The 17,054-nt window shown below is 48.0% G+C and overlaps 1 protein-coding gene across 1 annotated transcript; it reads left to right on the top strand.

Moving 5' to 3' along the window:
• The first annotated feature begins 4,831 nt into the window (after window positions 1-4,831).
• Window positions 4,832-16,733, top strand: MAPK13 (mitogen-activated protein kinase 13). The gene is made up of 12 exons (XM_059831062.1): window positions 4,832-4,950; window positions 8,816-8,945; window positions 9,325-9,383; window positions 10,498-10,606; window positions 11,666-11,695; window positions 12,134-12,181; window positions 13,107-13,221; window positions 13,584-13,655; window positions 14,179-14,258; window positions 14,732-14,810; window positions 16,112-16,288; window positions 16,654-16,733. Exons 1-12 carry the CDS (start codon window positions 4,832-4,834, stop codon window positions 16,731-16,733), a joined length of 1,098 nt encoding a protein of 365 aa, XP_059687045.1.
• The last annotated feature ends 321 nt before the right edge of the window (window positions 16,734-17,054 follow it).

Here is a 17,054-nt window from a genome sequence, read left to right as displayed (position 1 = left end):
GTTTTGTGTGTGTTGAATCGGGGAGGGTGGGGGGAGGGAAGAAAGTTGAGTCTATGTAACCATGCTGCATGCTCTCTTGTATTCCGTGTACAGCCTGGGGCGAGCCTCTGAAGACCTGTTCCCATTGCTCTTTAGTCCTTCCAGAGTAACCGTGCTCAGCCAGTTTGCACTGCTGGGGCAAGGTGGGGAAGCTGAGGTTTAAAGTTTGGTTACAATCGTTGCCGTTTATCAATTCTTCTACAATTCAGTAACCTCAAAATAATGGAAATTGGTTTATAGGCTTAGAATCCTCCGTTTTCATCAGGACTGAAGGTGGTGTTGAGGGATGTCCTTGTTCAATGCCAGATGGCTGATTTACGTCCAGATCTTCCTGGTACAGCAGAATGTAGAGGCCTTCTAATGTCTGATTCTTGGAACACGAAAAGGTTTTGTTGGAAACTGTAAATATGTTTGTGCCTTAAATTGAATGGGGAGAGAGGGGGAAGGAAGTCTGGAGTGGAAATCTCTGACCCCGCTGTTTTTCAGGGTGAAGGCTCCCAGATAGCCAGGCACGAACTCGATGTAATCAGGAAATAACTTTCTGAGGCAACAGCCCTTACCCCTGGATTTGGGTATTCCTGTATTTTTCCCTCTTCCCCTCCTCTCGTTGTGAGGCTTCCCAGAGTTAGCTCCTGGGAGACCGAGGCTGGAGAAGATTCTTGCTAGCCACACATTTGTGTATTTTGTTCCTTAAAAGGTGGGGTGTTTTTTGCATGTCATAGCTGTATGTGCATGTAGAGCTGCTTGATTTTTGTCGTTACTTTTTTGGGCATGGCACTGGGGCAGTTAAATTATCAGTGAACTGCTTCACTCAGTACCTCAGCCAGTGCCATGAAATCACAGCATCCTTCCTCTTGTGCTGCAGCTCATTGTGAAATACCTGCCATTCTGGAGGCTTTGACGAGGAAAGGATAAAATGTACGGCATAGAAACATGCACCGTTTTCTTTGTGTTCTGATCTTCTGGTTCCGATCTTCTGGTTTCAGACAAGGAGAGCGTGGGACAGAGGGTTTCTTGTGAGATCAAATGTAAAAAATGTTCTTCAGAGAAACAACTGTGGCATCTTGTGCCAGAACTTAAGTTATTTCCTGAAAAGAATTTTTTTAGAAGTATTGGAATCCAAAGCAAAGAAATAAGCATGCATAAAACCAGTCTCCCTTTCACTGTCTATAGCTATAAATATAAATATTTATATATATATAAAAAACCCCTAACATTTACTAGAGAGGTTTTTTTACCCTCTCAGGTAAGAGCTTCTTGGCTGTTTTTTAGCAGGTTGATCTCTGCCTGAGGAAACGTGAAAAGGGAGTATGTTTGAATACAAACATGGTTCAAATATTTTGTATTTTACAGAACTCTGTGTGAATGAAGTGCTCAGAGTTAGAGACGGGCAGGAGGGAGGTTTCTCAGCATGTTTCTGTGCTAGAACCGTACCCAGGGAGCTCAGGAGCCCGATTTTAGGACTTGTGGAGGAGACGTTGTTAGACATTTATTTGTTGCAGGTATCCTGTGTGGACAACGTACCTATGTATGTGAGGAGAAAGGCTTTTGCAGTATTTTGTATTCTTGTTACCTATGGGACGGAGAGGAACCGTTTGTAGTGGTTTTTACCCCGTGTTTGAAGAGGCAGCACAAAGGGATGGGACATGGATGACAAAGCCATTGATTCTTCCTAGGCTACTTTCCAGTGATCTCTTCAGGTCAAACACTTAATAAAGGTTTGGGGTGAGATGAAGAGAGCAGTTATTTCATGCTCTGGGATAAAACTCTCCTCAGCCCAACAAAATCAAGACAGAAAGCCTCCCTTTTCTGCTGGACAAGCAGTCCAGGTATTCAAATGAAAATGTAGATATACTATGTAAACCTACAGCAAGATTATTTTTATCAGCCATTTTATGTGTAGATGCTACAGTGTGATTTCATGCAGAAATACTGCTAAAGATTTTTAAAAATATCGACGTTGTGCGTGTGTGTGTGTGTGTGTGTGTCCGTGCGCGTGTGTGAGTGGGGATGTTTCTTTCGGAGTCCGTACCCTGACGGAGGCCCGTGTGGCATGCACTCCCTTCCTTCAGTGCAACCCCCTTGAGCTGCCCGCAGGCTGAACGGGAGGACGCACTTCAAAGACAAGATCTGCTATTTTGTTTCTATCCATGAATTTTGCTGTAATTGGTTATGCCAGATAAGATGTCACAATACCACTGGTTAAAAATAAAACTTATTTTTCAGATTTATTGCGCTGATGGTACTTACCAACCTCTTGCACTAACGGGTTGGTTTTAGCACGGTGTGAATTTCTCCCTCGTGTCGTGAGGGATCTGTCTGTGATGGGGTGGGGGGCCGAGGCCGCATGACTTGTTGACTTGCTCTCTCTGCTGACACTGGGCTTGTGTCTGTATTTGTCCCAAGTGAATTATTTGATACAAAACCAGCTTAGAGTCCAACCATGAGTACTGGATACAGGGAAAAAAAAACTTTTATTTTCTTTCTAGTATAGGGGAGCGCTTAGTCAACACAACAGACCAGCATTCTGCTACTTGCCCAGACCTGGGGCCCTTCCCCAGTAGTACTGGTTTGTGTTTGTTTGCTATTTAAAAGTGACTTTTTTTTTTTTTTCCTCTTCAGCTGCCATCTAGTTGGTGGCGGAAGGGTGTTTACGGGAGCAGGAGCCTCGTGGCTCTCCATAGTGGAGATTTTCCGACTTCTGTTGTGTATAGGTGCCATTCACTCAGAAGAACAATTGACCAAAGCTGTGTTCTGCATCTAACAAAAGCCTCAGTAACTGAAGTTCTCGGGCCTCGATGAACCAGGTGGTTCATGCTGGTCCAAGGCAGGTAGCTGACAGCCACAACACCTACATTCCCCTGTCACAGGGCTGTGCGGCAGCTGATTTGAGTAAGTACGAAGACAAGTGGGGGGGTGTTCTCGCAGCTGTGTGGAAGCTGCCTCCCTGCTTGTTTTCACCTTCTGCTTGTCTTGGTACAAGCTGACGGGGGCGGGGCGGGGGGGGGGGGGGGAAGCCTGAACAGGACCTGTCATTTATTGTTTTCGGGGGGGGGGGGGGGGGGAATCCACAAAACCCAAAGTAGACAATTCCTGAATGTGCTCAGTTACAATATATCCTGGTTAGCAAAAAAACCTCACAACTAAAATCAGTGAGAATTGAATTGGGGGGAAAAAAAATCAAAATCAAATTACCTAATGTTTCCTATTTGATTTGAATCGGTCACTTGAATTAATTCATCTTTCTACAGCCAAGACATGCCCTAGATATTTAGAAGTCCTTAATTGTGTGCTGATTACCTGCGTGTGCACGCGTAGTTGAGCAAGAGTTGTGCTCACAAAATGACAAATGATTTAACACGTTTGCTTATGTACCAGGAGTTTTTGCTGTAACACCTCTTGCTCACAGGTATATTTATAGAACCAAGCCAATTGGCGGTTTATTTCCTGACTGGGCTGTTGCTACAGCCAGGGCTTATTTGCACCTATATACATCAGCAAGGTTAAAAAATTGCCATAGCATCTTGTCCCTAGTTTGTGTTTTATAAAACAGCAGACCTTACTGTGGCTATTGGAAGAACGTGAGGGTCAACGCTGATAGGTGTTGCAGCGTTTGCCTGCGAGCAGGTAAAATGAGTCTTTCCTAAAACCCTGACGGTGTTTTTCCGGTAATTCCTATTTATCGGGCGACTTGGCTCTAATCCTGCTGCACAGAGGTGCTCGGAGCAGGGACACCGTTGCGGATTAAGCTATGGGCAGGGTTGGGGGCTGGTGGGGTAGAGCACAGCGCAAGCAGCTGGGCTGGCTTGGTAAGGCGCAGCTTAGTCACTTCCTTTGGAAAGTATGTAGGATGCACCTACCTCCTGTGTGGGAGCCCCACCTCAGCCTCCTGAAGCCGGAGCAAAATGTCGAGGCGTTCTCTGCCTGCCAGGAACGGACCTTCTCGCAGGCTGGGTGTGCTGCTCTGGCGTGGCACTGGCAGGCACAGCAGTGGACTTGGGCTCTGCGCTGTCCAAGAAGACCCGAGAAGAGGGTCAGACTTGCTGCTGGAGATGAAAACAGACCCAGCAAAGCCTGGGGCATGAACAGTTCTCAGGACGGTCCCATCTCGCAGCTGCTCCTGAACCTCCTCGCTGCAGTCACCTCGAGGAAGGTGGAGAACCTCAGCCTGCGTTCACCACATCCCCGCTCTGCTGGGAAACCGGGCTTGGGAGAAAATCACCGTCTCTTCCTCGCTCTTCTGTGGATGTAACACCCTGGTGTCCTTCGTCACGAGCCTGGAGCTGTCCTCCTCCAGCTGGAAAGAAGAATGTTCCCGCTTGTCTGACGAGGTGCTGTGGCTTGTTCCCCAGATTCCCCGGCTCGACAAGTCCTTACTCATCCGCTTGTTCAGAGCAGGGATTTCACGAGACCCCCTCTGAGCCCCACGAGGACATTTCTCAGCTGGTGGCCTGGTGGAAGCAGGAGAGCAAGAGCTGTGGGTGACGGCGGGGCTCCGGGAGGTGTGCCTGCCGCCGGGCTGGGTGCTCAGCTCCTGTAGCAGAGTCCCGAGGTACCTGTACAAGACCGAGGCGTGTCGGGAAACCTGATGCCTCACCTCCGCCAATGTGGAGGCGGAGGGAGGAGGGCCCAAAGACATGTCCCTTCTCGCTCGCAACAGCTGAAAACAGAGAAGGAAACTCGCTAGAGCCTTTTTTACTAGCACAGGAGGCCTCCCTGTCCTGCTCTCACCCCAGAAGCCCTCCCGTACTCCAGTACTCTGGGGGGGTGGCAGTCCCGCACCCGCCGGGCGATGAACATCGCAAGGAGAAGAGGCTTTTACAGACAGGAGGTGAACAAAACCATCTGGGAGCTGCCCAGGAGATACACATCCCTCCACCCCGTGGGGTCTGGAGCCTACGGCTCGGTGTGGTGAGTGGGGTCCTGCCTGCACTGCGGGCAGCAGCAAGGGGCGAGTTGGGGGTGTTTAAAGTATCGCGCCGGGGGGGAAACGAGGAGGTGCCTGTCAGCACCCCTCCATTAGGAAAGGCCATTTGCATGTGTGATGAAGGCGGTTTGCCTCCTGCTCCCGTGCGGGCAGCGGCTTGGAGACTTGGTCGCTTGGAGAAACGGAGATGTTTGCTGCTGTGGTTGCCCCGGGTGGGCAGAGAGGGGAAAGTTTCCCACCCGAGCTGATCTCGGTGGGCGTCTTTAGGCAGCGGCTTGAGGACCAGGTAGGCAGGGCTGCCAGGTGCAGCGAGGCAGCTTGGGCTGTCACCTTGACTTTGGGGGTCAGGCAGCTTTCGAGCTGCCTTGCTCTCGAGCTTGCATTAGGGGAGGATTTCTGTCTAGCAGCAAAGGGGGGGGGGAAAGACCTGGGTGTCTGAAAGCAATTTGTAAATGGTAACAGAGTTGGGTGCTGGAACAAAGCACCAAATCTCCGGGGACAGGGGTGGCTGCAGCGTGTCCTCTGCAGCGTGTCCTTCCTGCTTAGTCCAAGGCAGCTGGTGCTGGGCTGCCTGGAGAAAGGAGCTGGACAATATGACCCCCACCTTGGTACTGCTTCCAGCTTGAAACTATCAAATAGATAGAAATTATTGTAAACCAGGATCAGTAACAGACTGGAACTTCCTTCCTGGTTGATGACAATCCTCAACCTATGCGAGAGCACCACGAGCTGCTGTTAATTAATCAGTCGGGCAAAGGTGCCTGTCGTGAGAGCAAGCAGAAGTTGTCAGATCTTGCTTGGTTTACACCGGTGAACTCGAGGAGACGGGCGACTTTTTGAAAGGTTAAATATAAAGGAGCCTATTGATAGGATCTGGACAGAGCTCTTGTTTTGTAACTCGCTGAGCTAAAAATAAAAAAAAGAAAAAGGTGTGTCCCCCTTTTGTAGGTGTTGGGCAAAGTCTCTCTGCCGCCTGCCACCGCCCAGGTTCTGTCCTTGTCCCCTGGCTGCCTATTTACAAAGAGGCACCCAGTGTTTCCTTTCCCCACGTTGCTGTCCAGGTGCATTTAAGCTTCTGAGATGCTTAAATAAGTTCTGCAAAATCAGGTGAAACTAAACTTGGCATTTTTGATGTTTGTACAGTGTTTTCTGGGTTTTATCATAAAGAAAAGAAGGAAGAAAAGAAAATAAAGACAGGGAAGACAAATCCTTCCAAAGTTTCCTTGCTTACCAGAAAAAAACCCAAACAAGTTGACAAATCTTTTACTGGTCCCAGGGATAGTCTTGGCTGCTCTGGAGGTCTCCGGGAGGGAGGGATGTGTGTTAAAACAGCCCCAGGGTCCGTGGTGGTGGTGGTATTGCATGGACAGTACTCAGCAGGGAGGGTTTGATGCCGATTCCTGCACAAAGCAGAGATGGAAGCATGTGGAGTTAGCATTTGCTGTCCTCTGCTGGGAAGCTTTCCTATCACAGCATTATTCGGAGCTGCCAGCTTTTACACCTCCTTGAGCAGCTGAGAAACTTAATTCAGGCAAAACAGCAAAGATGTGTTTCTTCCCTCATTAATTCTGCCAAAATCTGTAGTGATTTGGCTTCCAGTTGAATGTAACTGTGGAAGGAGAGTCTTCTGACCCCTCCAACACTGGTCTTGCTGATCTCTGCCAGCCGAGGCAGGGACACGGCTCTGCCTGCCCGGTGTCATCCCGAACTTCAGCCATTCATTAAACCTGTGCTGTTATTCCCGAACTTCAGCCATTCATTAAACCTGTGCTGGGAAGAACAGCGAGGGCTCTCCCAGCTGCGTCAGCTGAATTAACTCTTAGCTGTGCCTTATGGCAAGGGTGAAAGTAGTGCTGTCTGTCCTGGGCAGGCTGAAGCTCCATCACCCAACAATCCTGTGTTGAGCGGTGGGGTTAGATGCTCTGTAGGGCAGCAGCTGGGAAGGCACCCTCAGATTAGGAAATCGGCCTTGAATTCTGCAGAAGCTGTTTGACTATCTGGTCCTAGTCCCTTCCTCTTACTTCCCTGGCTCCTCGGAAAACTTTACACTGTGCTGTCCTCTCTGCCGACATCTGCTGAAGTCCTGAAACTGAGACAACTCTTCCCTGTCCTCCTAAGACACCCCATGCCATCTTCAGCGCTGAAGCTGCCTCCTGTGCCTGTTCCTGCACTTCCTTTTTGCTTTTCCCAGCTGAATGCGTTGACAAAATCACCGTCACACTGAAGCTCTCAAAGGATGTTCTTTGCTCTCGTCATGTACAACTTGGAGCAACGGGAAGGGACCTCAGTGGCCAAGAGCAAGGAGATTGCCCGATGGTATCGGGGAGGTTGATGACAGCTCTTAATAGCCCAGGCTGCCGGAGACGGACCACAACTGATCGCTTGTGGCTGACAATCAGAGAAAGCTGTGGAAGAGACTTCTAAGGTTTGCAGCAAGGAACTGATAACCCCTCGTCAGCATTGAACCGAAGGGAAAGCCATGCGGAGCAGGATATTCCCACCTCTCCTAATGCAATCAGCCCTAAACCCAGCAAAATGCACCGTTTGATTCCATTATTATAGATGGCATTTCCCTGTTTATTCTGTTTATGAAGTCTTGTCTCTGAGTGACGGCCCTGGAGGTCACGGTAACGTTGCTTTACAGCTCTATGGTACCTGCTCCTCCACATCTTGGGTCCTCCAAGAGCCTCAAGGAAGGAGCAGCAGCTGGAGCCTGGCAGTCAGGGACCGTGGCGGGGTGAATCACACGTCCCTTCGGAGAAGGAAGCAGGAGAAAAGTGCGTGAGGCTGGAGGATGCGTGCAAAGCACTAATGCCAGCGTTCACGCGGGCTTGGTTAAGCTGGGCAGCTAAAAGCTGTGGGACTAAACGTGCTGATGTATAGCCCTTCCGTTTCCCCAGGAGAAAAGGATTTACAAAGTGGGGGGGAACTGCTCTGGAAACCCACAGTGAGATTTGGCAGGGAAAACCCTTTTTTCATCTCTTTGCCTCTTAGAGGGGTTGAGGAAGGGCTGAGGCACCAGTGTGTGATGGGGTGCACAGAGACACCCCCCATACCCCAAAAAAACCACCACCAAGAATCCCGAATTACAGCTGTCTCTGCCTGAGGACCTCCCCCCCTGCTTCTTACCTGGTGAAACCTGGGGCCTGATCAAAGACCCTCCAAAAGCAGTGAAAGTGTCGCGGGATCACCCTATCCGGCCGCAAATGGGAAACGTAATCAGAGGGAATAACGTGTCACATCTCCAGCGACGGCTGTTGTACCATGTTTTCATTAGCTTTATAAGAGACTCTCATTTTCAGCCAGACCTGCTTTTACACAGAAGCATACATATAGAATCAAAGATCCCGAATGCAGGAGAATTTCAGCAGCCTGTATCTTCAGTGCGTGACATCCACTGTTTTCGCTCCAGAATACAGCAAAGGCAACTGACGTACCTTGAAAGACAACAACCTCCATGCAGATGGCAAAGCAGAAATTGCTTTATTCCCTTATCTCCATGTATTAGGGAAGGAGAAGGCAGAGTTAGAATTAATCCTGACCTTGTTTCCCTCTTCTCGTGGCTCTGTTAGCTCCAGCTTGTTTCTGCAGTTAAGGGGAATAAAGGCGAGCCACTAATATTTTGCTTGGTATCCCACCAAAGAGCACGGGCTGTGGTTTGCTGCCTGAAGTCACGCAGGGTAACGTCTGCGTGTGCAGAGCTCCACTGGGTTTCTCAAGGGGCCTCTCTTTGCTGTTCTTCTGCGAGCTCCAGAACTAGCTCTTCTCTAGGAGAAGACCTTTGGTATTGCAAAATTTGTTAAAACATAACTGCTGATGTCAGAACTGGGTTTTATTTGTCTGCCACAGTTCAGCCATAGACAAGAAGACAGGGGAGAAAGTGGCTATCAAGAAGCTCTGCCGCCCGTTCCAGTCGGAGATCTTTGCCAAGAGAGCGTACAGAGAGCTCATGCTGTTGAAGCATATGCAACATGAGAATGTAAGTACTCATTTCTCTCCACTTCTGCTGAAACAAGGGGGATTTTCTTGCCACCTGGGAGCAAGTCCTCACTGGTGGCATCACCTTTATTTTAATTGAGAGGTCCTGACATTTGGCACATGCAGGCAGTCTTGGGGTTTAACTGCTACCTGTCTGCTGTGCCCGGTTGGCACCAGGCTGAAGCAGATGTGTAATGGGTGCTCCCGTGTATTAGTAAGAGGAAAAGCAGCTGTGCAGCATAGTGAGGAGTCCTCGGATTCCTCAGGTGGAGTTCTCGGTGCTCACCCACGCATGTGTGACGATGGAGAGCTGCTGCCCGAGTCCCACGTGCACAGCAAATGCTTTCCAGGTTTAAGTTTGGACTTTTCTTCTCCTTCAGGTCATTGGGCTGCTTGATGTCTTCACCTCCGCCACCTCCTACCAGGGATTCCAGGATTTGTAAGTTTGGAGTTTGTGTTCACTCTGTCTAGACTCAGTCACTGCTCAAGACACTGGGGACTTAGCGGCAGGATAATAGATCAGGTTGAGGTGCAGTCCAACAGACTGAGTTGGAAAGAGGCTGGACTAAAGCCAGGCATCCCCAAATAACAAGAAGAATCAAAAGCACGAGTCAGTTCCCATGGCTAAACCACCCAGAATACATAAACAGTTCCTGTGCCATGCTCACAGCTGGGAGAACGCAGTATATATAGACCAACGTATGTAACGAAGAAGCATTACATTCCATGGTGTATCACACGTAGCGTGATCCATGCTAATGCACTGCCTGGGTGACTGCGGAGCTAAGAGACTGCACTTGGAATGGGAGGAGTATTGTTCATCAGGCCCTCGGGTAATTAAGCTGAGAATTTTAAAGATCTGGCTTTCTTTTCATCTCGATTCTGACTACTTTTTTTTTTTTGGCATTTCTCTCAGTGTTGATGGTCAGGTTGGATGAGTCGTTTTCCCTTCCCCATCCTTGGGCACGAGCAGCGTGCACCTGGGTTTGGGTTTTCGGCTGATGGCTGGGTATTTAGCAGCCTGCAGGGAAAAGTGTGTTTGAAGGCTCTCAGAGCAGTTCCTGCTGGAAGATCGTCAACTAGTTAGCAGTCTCAGCAGGCAGGCCAAAGACTGAAGGAAGCTAGATGTCGTCTTCCGAGGCAGGGCTGGAGAACATTACAGAGATAAATTTGGGAGCCAACGCAGCAGTTTTGCAAGACTCTTTAAAGCTGCGCAAGATGTTTCATCTCCCAGATGGTGTAAGACTGTCCGGAATTGAACATCACTTGAGGTCTAATGTAAACTAACTCAGGATTGTTAACGTTTGGAAGCTCCTTGTTCTTACTTGATGTCAGATATCCGATTTGAGGGGAGGAGAAAGGGCAATTTTCAGAGCAGGTTGAAATCCCAGCATCACTGCAGGCTATGCTAGTTGGCCAGGAACATTGTCACAACAAGTCATCTCAGTTACAGTAAGTTACACAGCCAAAAATCCCAACCAAGTGAGAACAAGACTAGCCTGGTTCCCTATGTTTTTCTTCTAGACTCAGGGCCTTGTCTTACTGCCTTTTAGCTACCTGGTGATGCCATACATGCGGACAGATTTACAAAAGATCATGGGACACGAATTCAGTGATGAAAAGATCCAGTACCTGGTCTACCAAATGCTGAAAGGGCTGAAGGTAGGTGGGTCTGGAGGAGTTTAGTGACTCCCTGTGTCTCCTCTACACGTCACCTCTGGGTGGACCATAACAAAACCCCCTTCCAACACTGTATAGGAAGATTTGGGGGCTTACGGCATCCCCTGACAATAGATATTTGCTGTTGAACTACTCTTATTCCAGCACACATCAATCAAAACGACTGCTGGTTCACATCAGTCAATCGGGTATCGAAGCAATCAGCAGTCATAGACCTTGCGACGGTTTTTCTGTGACAGCGTTGACTTGGCCAAACCCTTAGCAAAATTCTGCGTAGAAAGGAAGAGGCTGGTAGCAACAGGAGCTTCTGCTGAATTCCTAACAGAGGCTCGCAGGGGAGAAGACAGAGGGAATGGTTTTCTATTCAGTAGAATAAGGAAGGAATATGTTGCTGTAACTGGCTTTGAGAGAGCAGGAAGCAATCACTGCAAACCCTGAGATGTAGAGACAATGTCTTAATGCTGCCCTCTGTAATATCCTTCACCTGGAGTCAGAGCAGTGGCTTACAGCATTAACGAGTTCACCTTAATAACACCTTTCCCCAGATCACTGTTATCTTGAGTTTAAATAAAGGGGGGAAGAACACACAGAAGGTGTAACTGGTGTGATAAAAGCCTCGTAGTCAGTTTTTGCAACTCGAATCTGATTTCCAATTTTGTGTTTTAATGGTGAGTTTTTTTCCACATAGTTTAACACCCAAACCAACAAAGTTTTCATGTCATCTATTGACCATGTTCCTATCTGTAATCCTGATGCCTTTGGTAGTTTGAAGCTATCAGTTTATTCGCTGTAAGGAACTATTGCTCCATACCTCCTCTTCTGCTGCATGCCTCTTCTTTAGACTGCCAGTATAATTGCAAATATTGTCAGAAATTCAGTGTGGAGATTTCTTTTCACACTGCTGCCCTGGGGGCCGGGGACCTGCAGCAGGTGCAGACTTGTGTTCTCGGCAAGTTCTTGTCCGTAGCTCTCGTTTCTCCGCTGGAGAACAGAAAGTCTTGCCTGCTGGTGCTCACATTGTGGCTCCTCTTTTTATTGCAGTATATTCATTCAGCCGGAATCATCCACAGGGTAAGTTCATGTGCGCTCTTACTCTGATTTTTGTCTGCTTAGGAGAAACACAGCTTGGTCGTAAAGTTAATAAATTCCTAAACATCGTTTCACTAATAGCCTTATCTGCTCTAAGGTCTCTCTGCTGTCCTCCCTCTTTTCCCTCCTACACCCTATACGTGTTTGGATTTGCTCATTTGTGCAGCGTTTAAGGAAATGCTGTATTTTCTGATGAGATGAGAAGCATTTAATGATGCTTTTTGAATTAAAACTGTTTCAGAAATAATAAAATAGTAATCTAAAGCTGTACAGTATGGCAGGCATGGTGTCTTTGCTGTATCAATACTGGACTCGGGATGTTATGGGATCCCATCAAAGGCAAGCAGAGGTTTGGCTGAGGCTCATGTTGATGTGTTGCAATTCAAAACATCCTTATTATTCTGCGTTTATCTGTTGTAGGACCTGAAGCCAGGCAACCTGGCTGTGAACGAAGACTGTCAGCTAAAGGTAGGTGAAAAAGCACCTCTTTGTAGCATGTAGCATATCAGATCGTGGAGGAACCGTTCTGCCAGCAGGAATCTGGCACTGTCACGTTCCCTCTTGCCTTCCGAGACTTGATTTGAGGCGTTTCATTACACGGTGGTTGCATGCAGTGGGAAATACTCACCTGCTGATGTAACTTGCTGAATCAGGGCCCAAGACTTGGAATGAACATCCTGTCGCCATAATTCCTGCGGCATGGCAGTTCGTAATGACTTCCTAAACAAATTCAGTACTGCTGAGCAATACTTGCATTAGGTGAATGATCCCTTAAGGATAACTGGATTCAACCACAGTTACCCTTTGGTTCTCACTGACATGATGGTTCTGATTCTAGACAAAGTTATTTTCAGGATTGCTCTGAAGGGTTTGCTTGCAGCTTGCTGGTGCGATGGTCTAGCATGCGTTTTCTGTAATGCCTATTACAGGGAATGGCTCTGTTGCCTGTAAAGGTTGGGTCATCTCCAGTATTGAGGGAGAGGCCACCCCTGTCAGCTGCAGGGTGTTTTTATAGGGAAGACTGAGTCGTGATGGCCTGGGAAGCACGCCTTCACCGCCAGGTTATAGAAAAACTCAATTAAATAAAGGTCATAGAGTTGAAATTTAAGCTTCAAGAAAGTAAGTGACCTTCAGGTAGCAGACAGCACCGATCCTTTCAGCAGGGTCTTCACCCAACAACCAGTTTTGCAGCTGGCTTGCAATTTACAGTGGAATTAAGACAAACCTGTTAGTTCTTTGAACCGTCCCGTGGGTGGCTGTGGTGTAGTTGGAGCTTTGTTATTATCTGATTGGATCTGCTTTGTTTCCTCTTAGAAGTAGATTCTCACTTGCCCGTAGGATTTCTCTTTTCTTTCCTGCTCTTCCTTCACCCTCTTCCTTTGGTGAACTGCAGATCTTGGACTTTGGCTTGGCCAGACACGCTGATGCTGAAATGACCGGCTACGTGGTTACGCGCTGGTACAGAGCCCCAGAAGTCATTCTGAACTGGATGCATTACAACCAGACAGGTGAGCTGCCTTGCTTCAGCGGCGTGACCATCTGGTGACGAGCCTGGGGATCCCGCTGCCACGCCTGGGTCAGATCTCACGTAATCCTCCAGATGTTTTTCTTATTTATCATCAGTGTTCCCTGGAGCGGAGCGAGTCCCAAAGCTGCTTCACGACTCCCAGAGCTAGTGCCTGCGGGAAATGATGACAGCAGAGATTTTAGCAGCATAGAAAGAACAGGGGAGGGTGGAAAATGGGAGTGCAACTTAAATCAGTGCCTGCTGCAGGCCGAAAAAGCAGGCGACAACCCCAGTAATCATTGCTTCCTAAAAACTTCTGTCCTGTTTTTAATTTTTTTTTTTTCTCCTTTTTCTCTCTGACAGTGGATATCTGGTCTATTGGCTGCATCATGGCAGAAATGCTGACTGGGAAAACGCTGTTTAAAGGAAAAGACTGTATCCTTTCAAGCTGAACCTTTTCCCTGGGAGGGGTAAATAATTCTTGGCGTGTGTGAAAGGGCTTTCATGAGTAAGGCTACTGTGAGAAATAGGTGTCGGTCTGGTTTACCAGGAGGTAATCGCAGGGACCAGTGGGTCTTTTTGGTGAGGAAAACAGAGAGAAGACAGGAGGGGGCCAAGCCACCCTTAGAAATACATCTCTGTGCTGGCCACGTGTGTTCTACATCAGCAGTCTAACCTCACATGGCCACAGCTCCATCCCCAAGCCTAAGGGCACATGCCCTGGCAGAGTTGTGCCAGCAAAATTGTCCGTTGACGAAAATGGCATCCCGGGAGGAGAGCCTCGGAGCTCTTTCTGTCTAATGAGTCTCTGCTTGTGCGGCTGTGTTGGGTTTGTGCCATAACCTATTGGTAGCTCCCACGGGTCCTCAGGCTCTCCTGCACCCAGTGCGCAGGCTGAACTGTTGGGGGGTGTCCAGGACTTGCTCCTAGATGGGTGATCTTTAACGCAGACTGCCAGACCTAGATCAGCTGACTCAGATCCTGAAAGTAACGGGGCATCCAGGAGAAGACTTCGTGGAGAAGCTGGAGGACAAAGCGGTAAGAAGGTGCACTGTGGATTCGGGTCTTGCCGGCAGAGGTGTGGTGGGGAGAGGTTAACTTGGCTGTGTCTTTGAGATGGGAGAGGTGCTGCTTCTACAGCAGCAGAGAAGAGTGACAGCAGTCTTCCCCCTTGGCAAGGAAGATGTTTCTCTTTGCTAGTGGCACATTTGATGGATTTGGCGTTGTGTTGGGAACTGATGTGGATTGCAGGGACTCCCAGTTGAGGTGCCTGACGCCCCAGGAAACCACCAACCTCCTCGGTTCTCTAGTTTGGCCCTTCTTAAAGCCCTTCTGTATCTCAATTGATAAAACCAGTTCCTTGCAAACTGGTCACTGAAATGTGGCATCTGGGTTGATTTGCTGTTCATTTGCCTTGGCTCATTTGAGCCATGAGACCCAAGAGCTGTATTTCCCAGCCCCCGGCACCTGTCCATATGCAGTAAATGTCTGTGCTTTGCTTTCTCTTTCAGGCTAAGAGTTATATCAAGTCCTTTCCTAAAATCCCGAAGAAGGATTTGTCTGTGCTTTTCCCCAAAGCGAATCCGCAGGGTAAGTCATCTCCAGCATTTTTCACGGGTTCGGAGCTGGAAAGGAGGCAGGCTGACCGCCACAGCTGCGATTTTCTTTTTCCTCTTTCTCATAACTTCTTTCTACTTCCCCCCCTTGCAGGTTGTGCCCCTGCCCCTCCCCAGGGCAAATATGTATGAATTAAAAGCAAAATTATTCTTCATTGGCATTAGAATGGCAATGTTCTGCTGTTCTTGGCCATTTACTTGATTTTTGTATTTTTTATTTAATTTTAAAATGACGTGGCCTGTAACATACAATGTTTAAGGAAGAAATAAACTTCTGACTCCTGTATCAACAAGCCAGAAGAGAGCGGGTGCTGGATATAACAGGCTGTCTAGGTTGTGGGATGCAAATTACGGGATTAGGACAGTTCCATATATCAGCTCCGCTTGGTATGAGAGTTGGGATGAATTTTGGCTGATATAGGCTTCCAGAACTTGTTTCTTGTAGCCAAGCAGCTGATATTATGATCAGTAGCATTTACATAACCAAAACAACTCTTCTTTTTTCATTATTATTTCCCAGCCCCACATCTAAGGCATCGTAGCTTTTGATAAAGTGCTAAGGGAGCCCCACAGACCACTCCAGTAATTTTATTTTTACTTTTTTTTTTAGAGTACAGCTTAGATCATAACTGTTTGTTGAACACCTGGATCTATTGATACTTAACAGGCAGCTGAGATGTGCAGTTTTCAGGGTAAAAATTGATCTCTAAAAAGGAGCTCTTTTCCCAAGTAAATTAGAGGTGAGAGCGAGCAAAACTCTTCTAAAAGCTGAAAGGAAGAAAGCATTAAGCTGTTAAAACCAAAGGGGAACGGGGCTGACAGACTGGTCGGTATCTGAGTTTCCTGCCTTCCTGTTTACCAGGGATGTATAGATTTCTATATAGATTACTCATGTTAAGACTACTTTGAGTTGCGGGGGTCAGAGTGAAAGCAAATTATTAAAACTGAAAAATATCTTGAAGTTACTGGCTCGCTCTTTATGTTCTTGCAGCCCCATCTGTGCAGCAAGGCTTATTCAAGACTAATTTGTTATTTCTGCACAATTTACACCCCCACTTCTGTTAGTAAGAGCTCCCTGAGGCTGCTGTTGGGCAGGTTTTGCATTCCCGCTGACGGGAGCTCCACGCTACCTTGGCCAGGTTGAGGAATCTCTTTCATTTTCAGGTCTGGAGATGTAGTACTGGGAGCACTAGTCCCATCACTTGCAGGGTTCATGCACAGGATGCCTGTTTTCCATGGCACCTTGCTTAGCCCTGTTCCTGTCTTCTCCTACAGCAGTGGACCTGCTTGACAAGATGTTGCAGCTGGATGTGGAAAAGCGCCTTACAGCGACAGAGGCATTGGCTCACCCCTATTTCGACCAGTTCCGAGACGTCGAGGAGGAAACAGAAGCACAACAGTCCTATGATGATTCTCTGGAACATGAAAAGCTTTCGATAGACGAGTGGAGAAGTAAGAAGTTTCTCTTCTTTGAAGTTCCTGTCTAGCACGGGACTTTCCTGCCTCTTGCTCTTTCCTGCCTCTCGCTCTTTCCTGGGCACGTGCTGACTAAGGTGTGATTGCCTGCTGGGGCCTTGATGATCGTGCACATCTCCCTTTCCTTGCTCTTGCTTTTATGCATTCAGCAAAGATCCCTCCAGCTGTTCAGGCAGACTTTCTTTCCCTCTCTGCTTTCTGTCTCTTCCTCCCAGCTTGTACCTGCCATATCCTCTCCACTGAATACCCCCTCTCTGCACATATAACAGTCAAAGTTTCATTTCTGTCCCCTAAAGTCACACGCTAGTGATATTCACAATTATTTTGTTCTGTTTTTTAAGAGCATATTTACAAGGAGATCTTGTCCTTCAGTCCCATTGCACGGAAGGACTCAAAGAAGCGAAGTGGGATGTCATTATAGCGAGCGGTGCGGCTGTGGCCGGGATTCACTTCTCCTGGATGATGGATTGGATTTACTCCACGCTGTCTTGCTGGTGGCCATCCTTTGGCCTGTGGGGCTTCTCTGTGTGCCAACACAAGGATGACGCCATGCTGTGGGCATTGGACTTTGTTCTGCTAAAGGGGGAAGCACCCCAAACAGTTTTCAATGCAAAAGATAAATACATTCTCATTGAAACTTCAAGTGGGAGAATTGTACCTGGTGGGGTTTTTTTATATTCATCCACTTGAGAGAGCAGGGGTTTCGTTGCTCCTTTCTCGTTGGTCTTTCCAAGCACAGCTT

Source organism: Gavia stellata, chromosome 30 (genome assembly GCF_030936135.1).
Source record: "Gavia stellata isolate bGavSte3 chromosome 30, bGavSte3.hap2, whole genome shotgun sequence".
Classification (NCBI taxonomy): Eukaryota; Metazoa; Chordata; class Aves; order Gaviiformes; family Gaviidae; genus Gavia; species Gavia stellata.
This window is presented reverse-complemented; position numbering and strand designations above follow the sequence as displayed.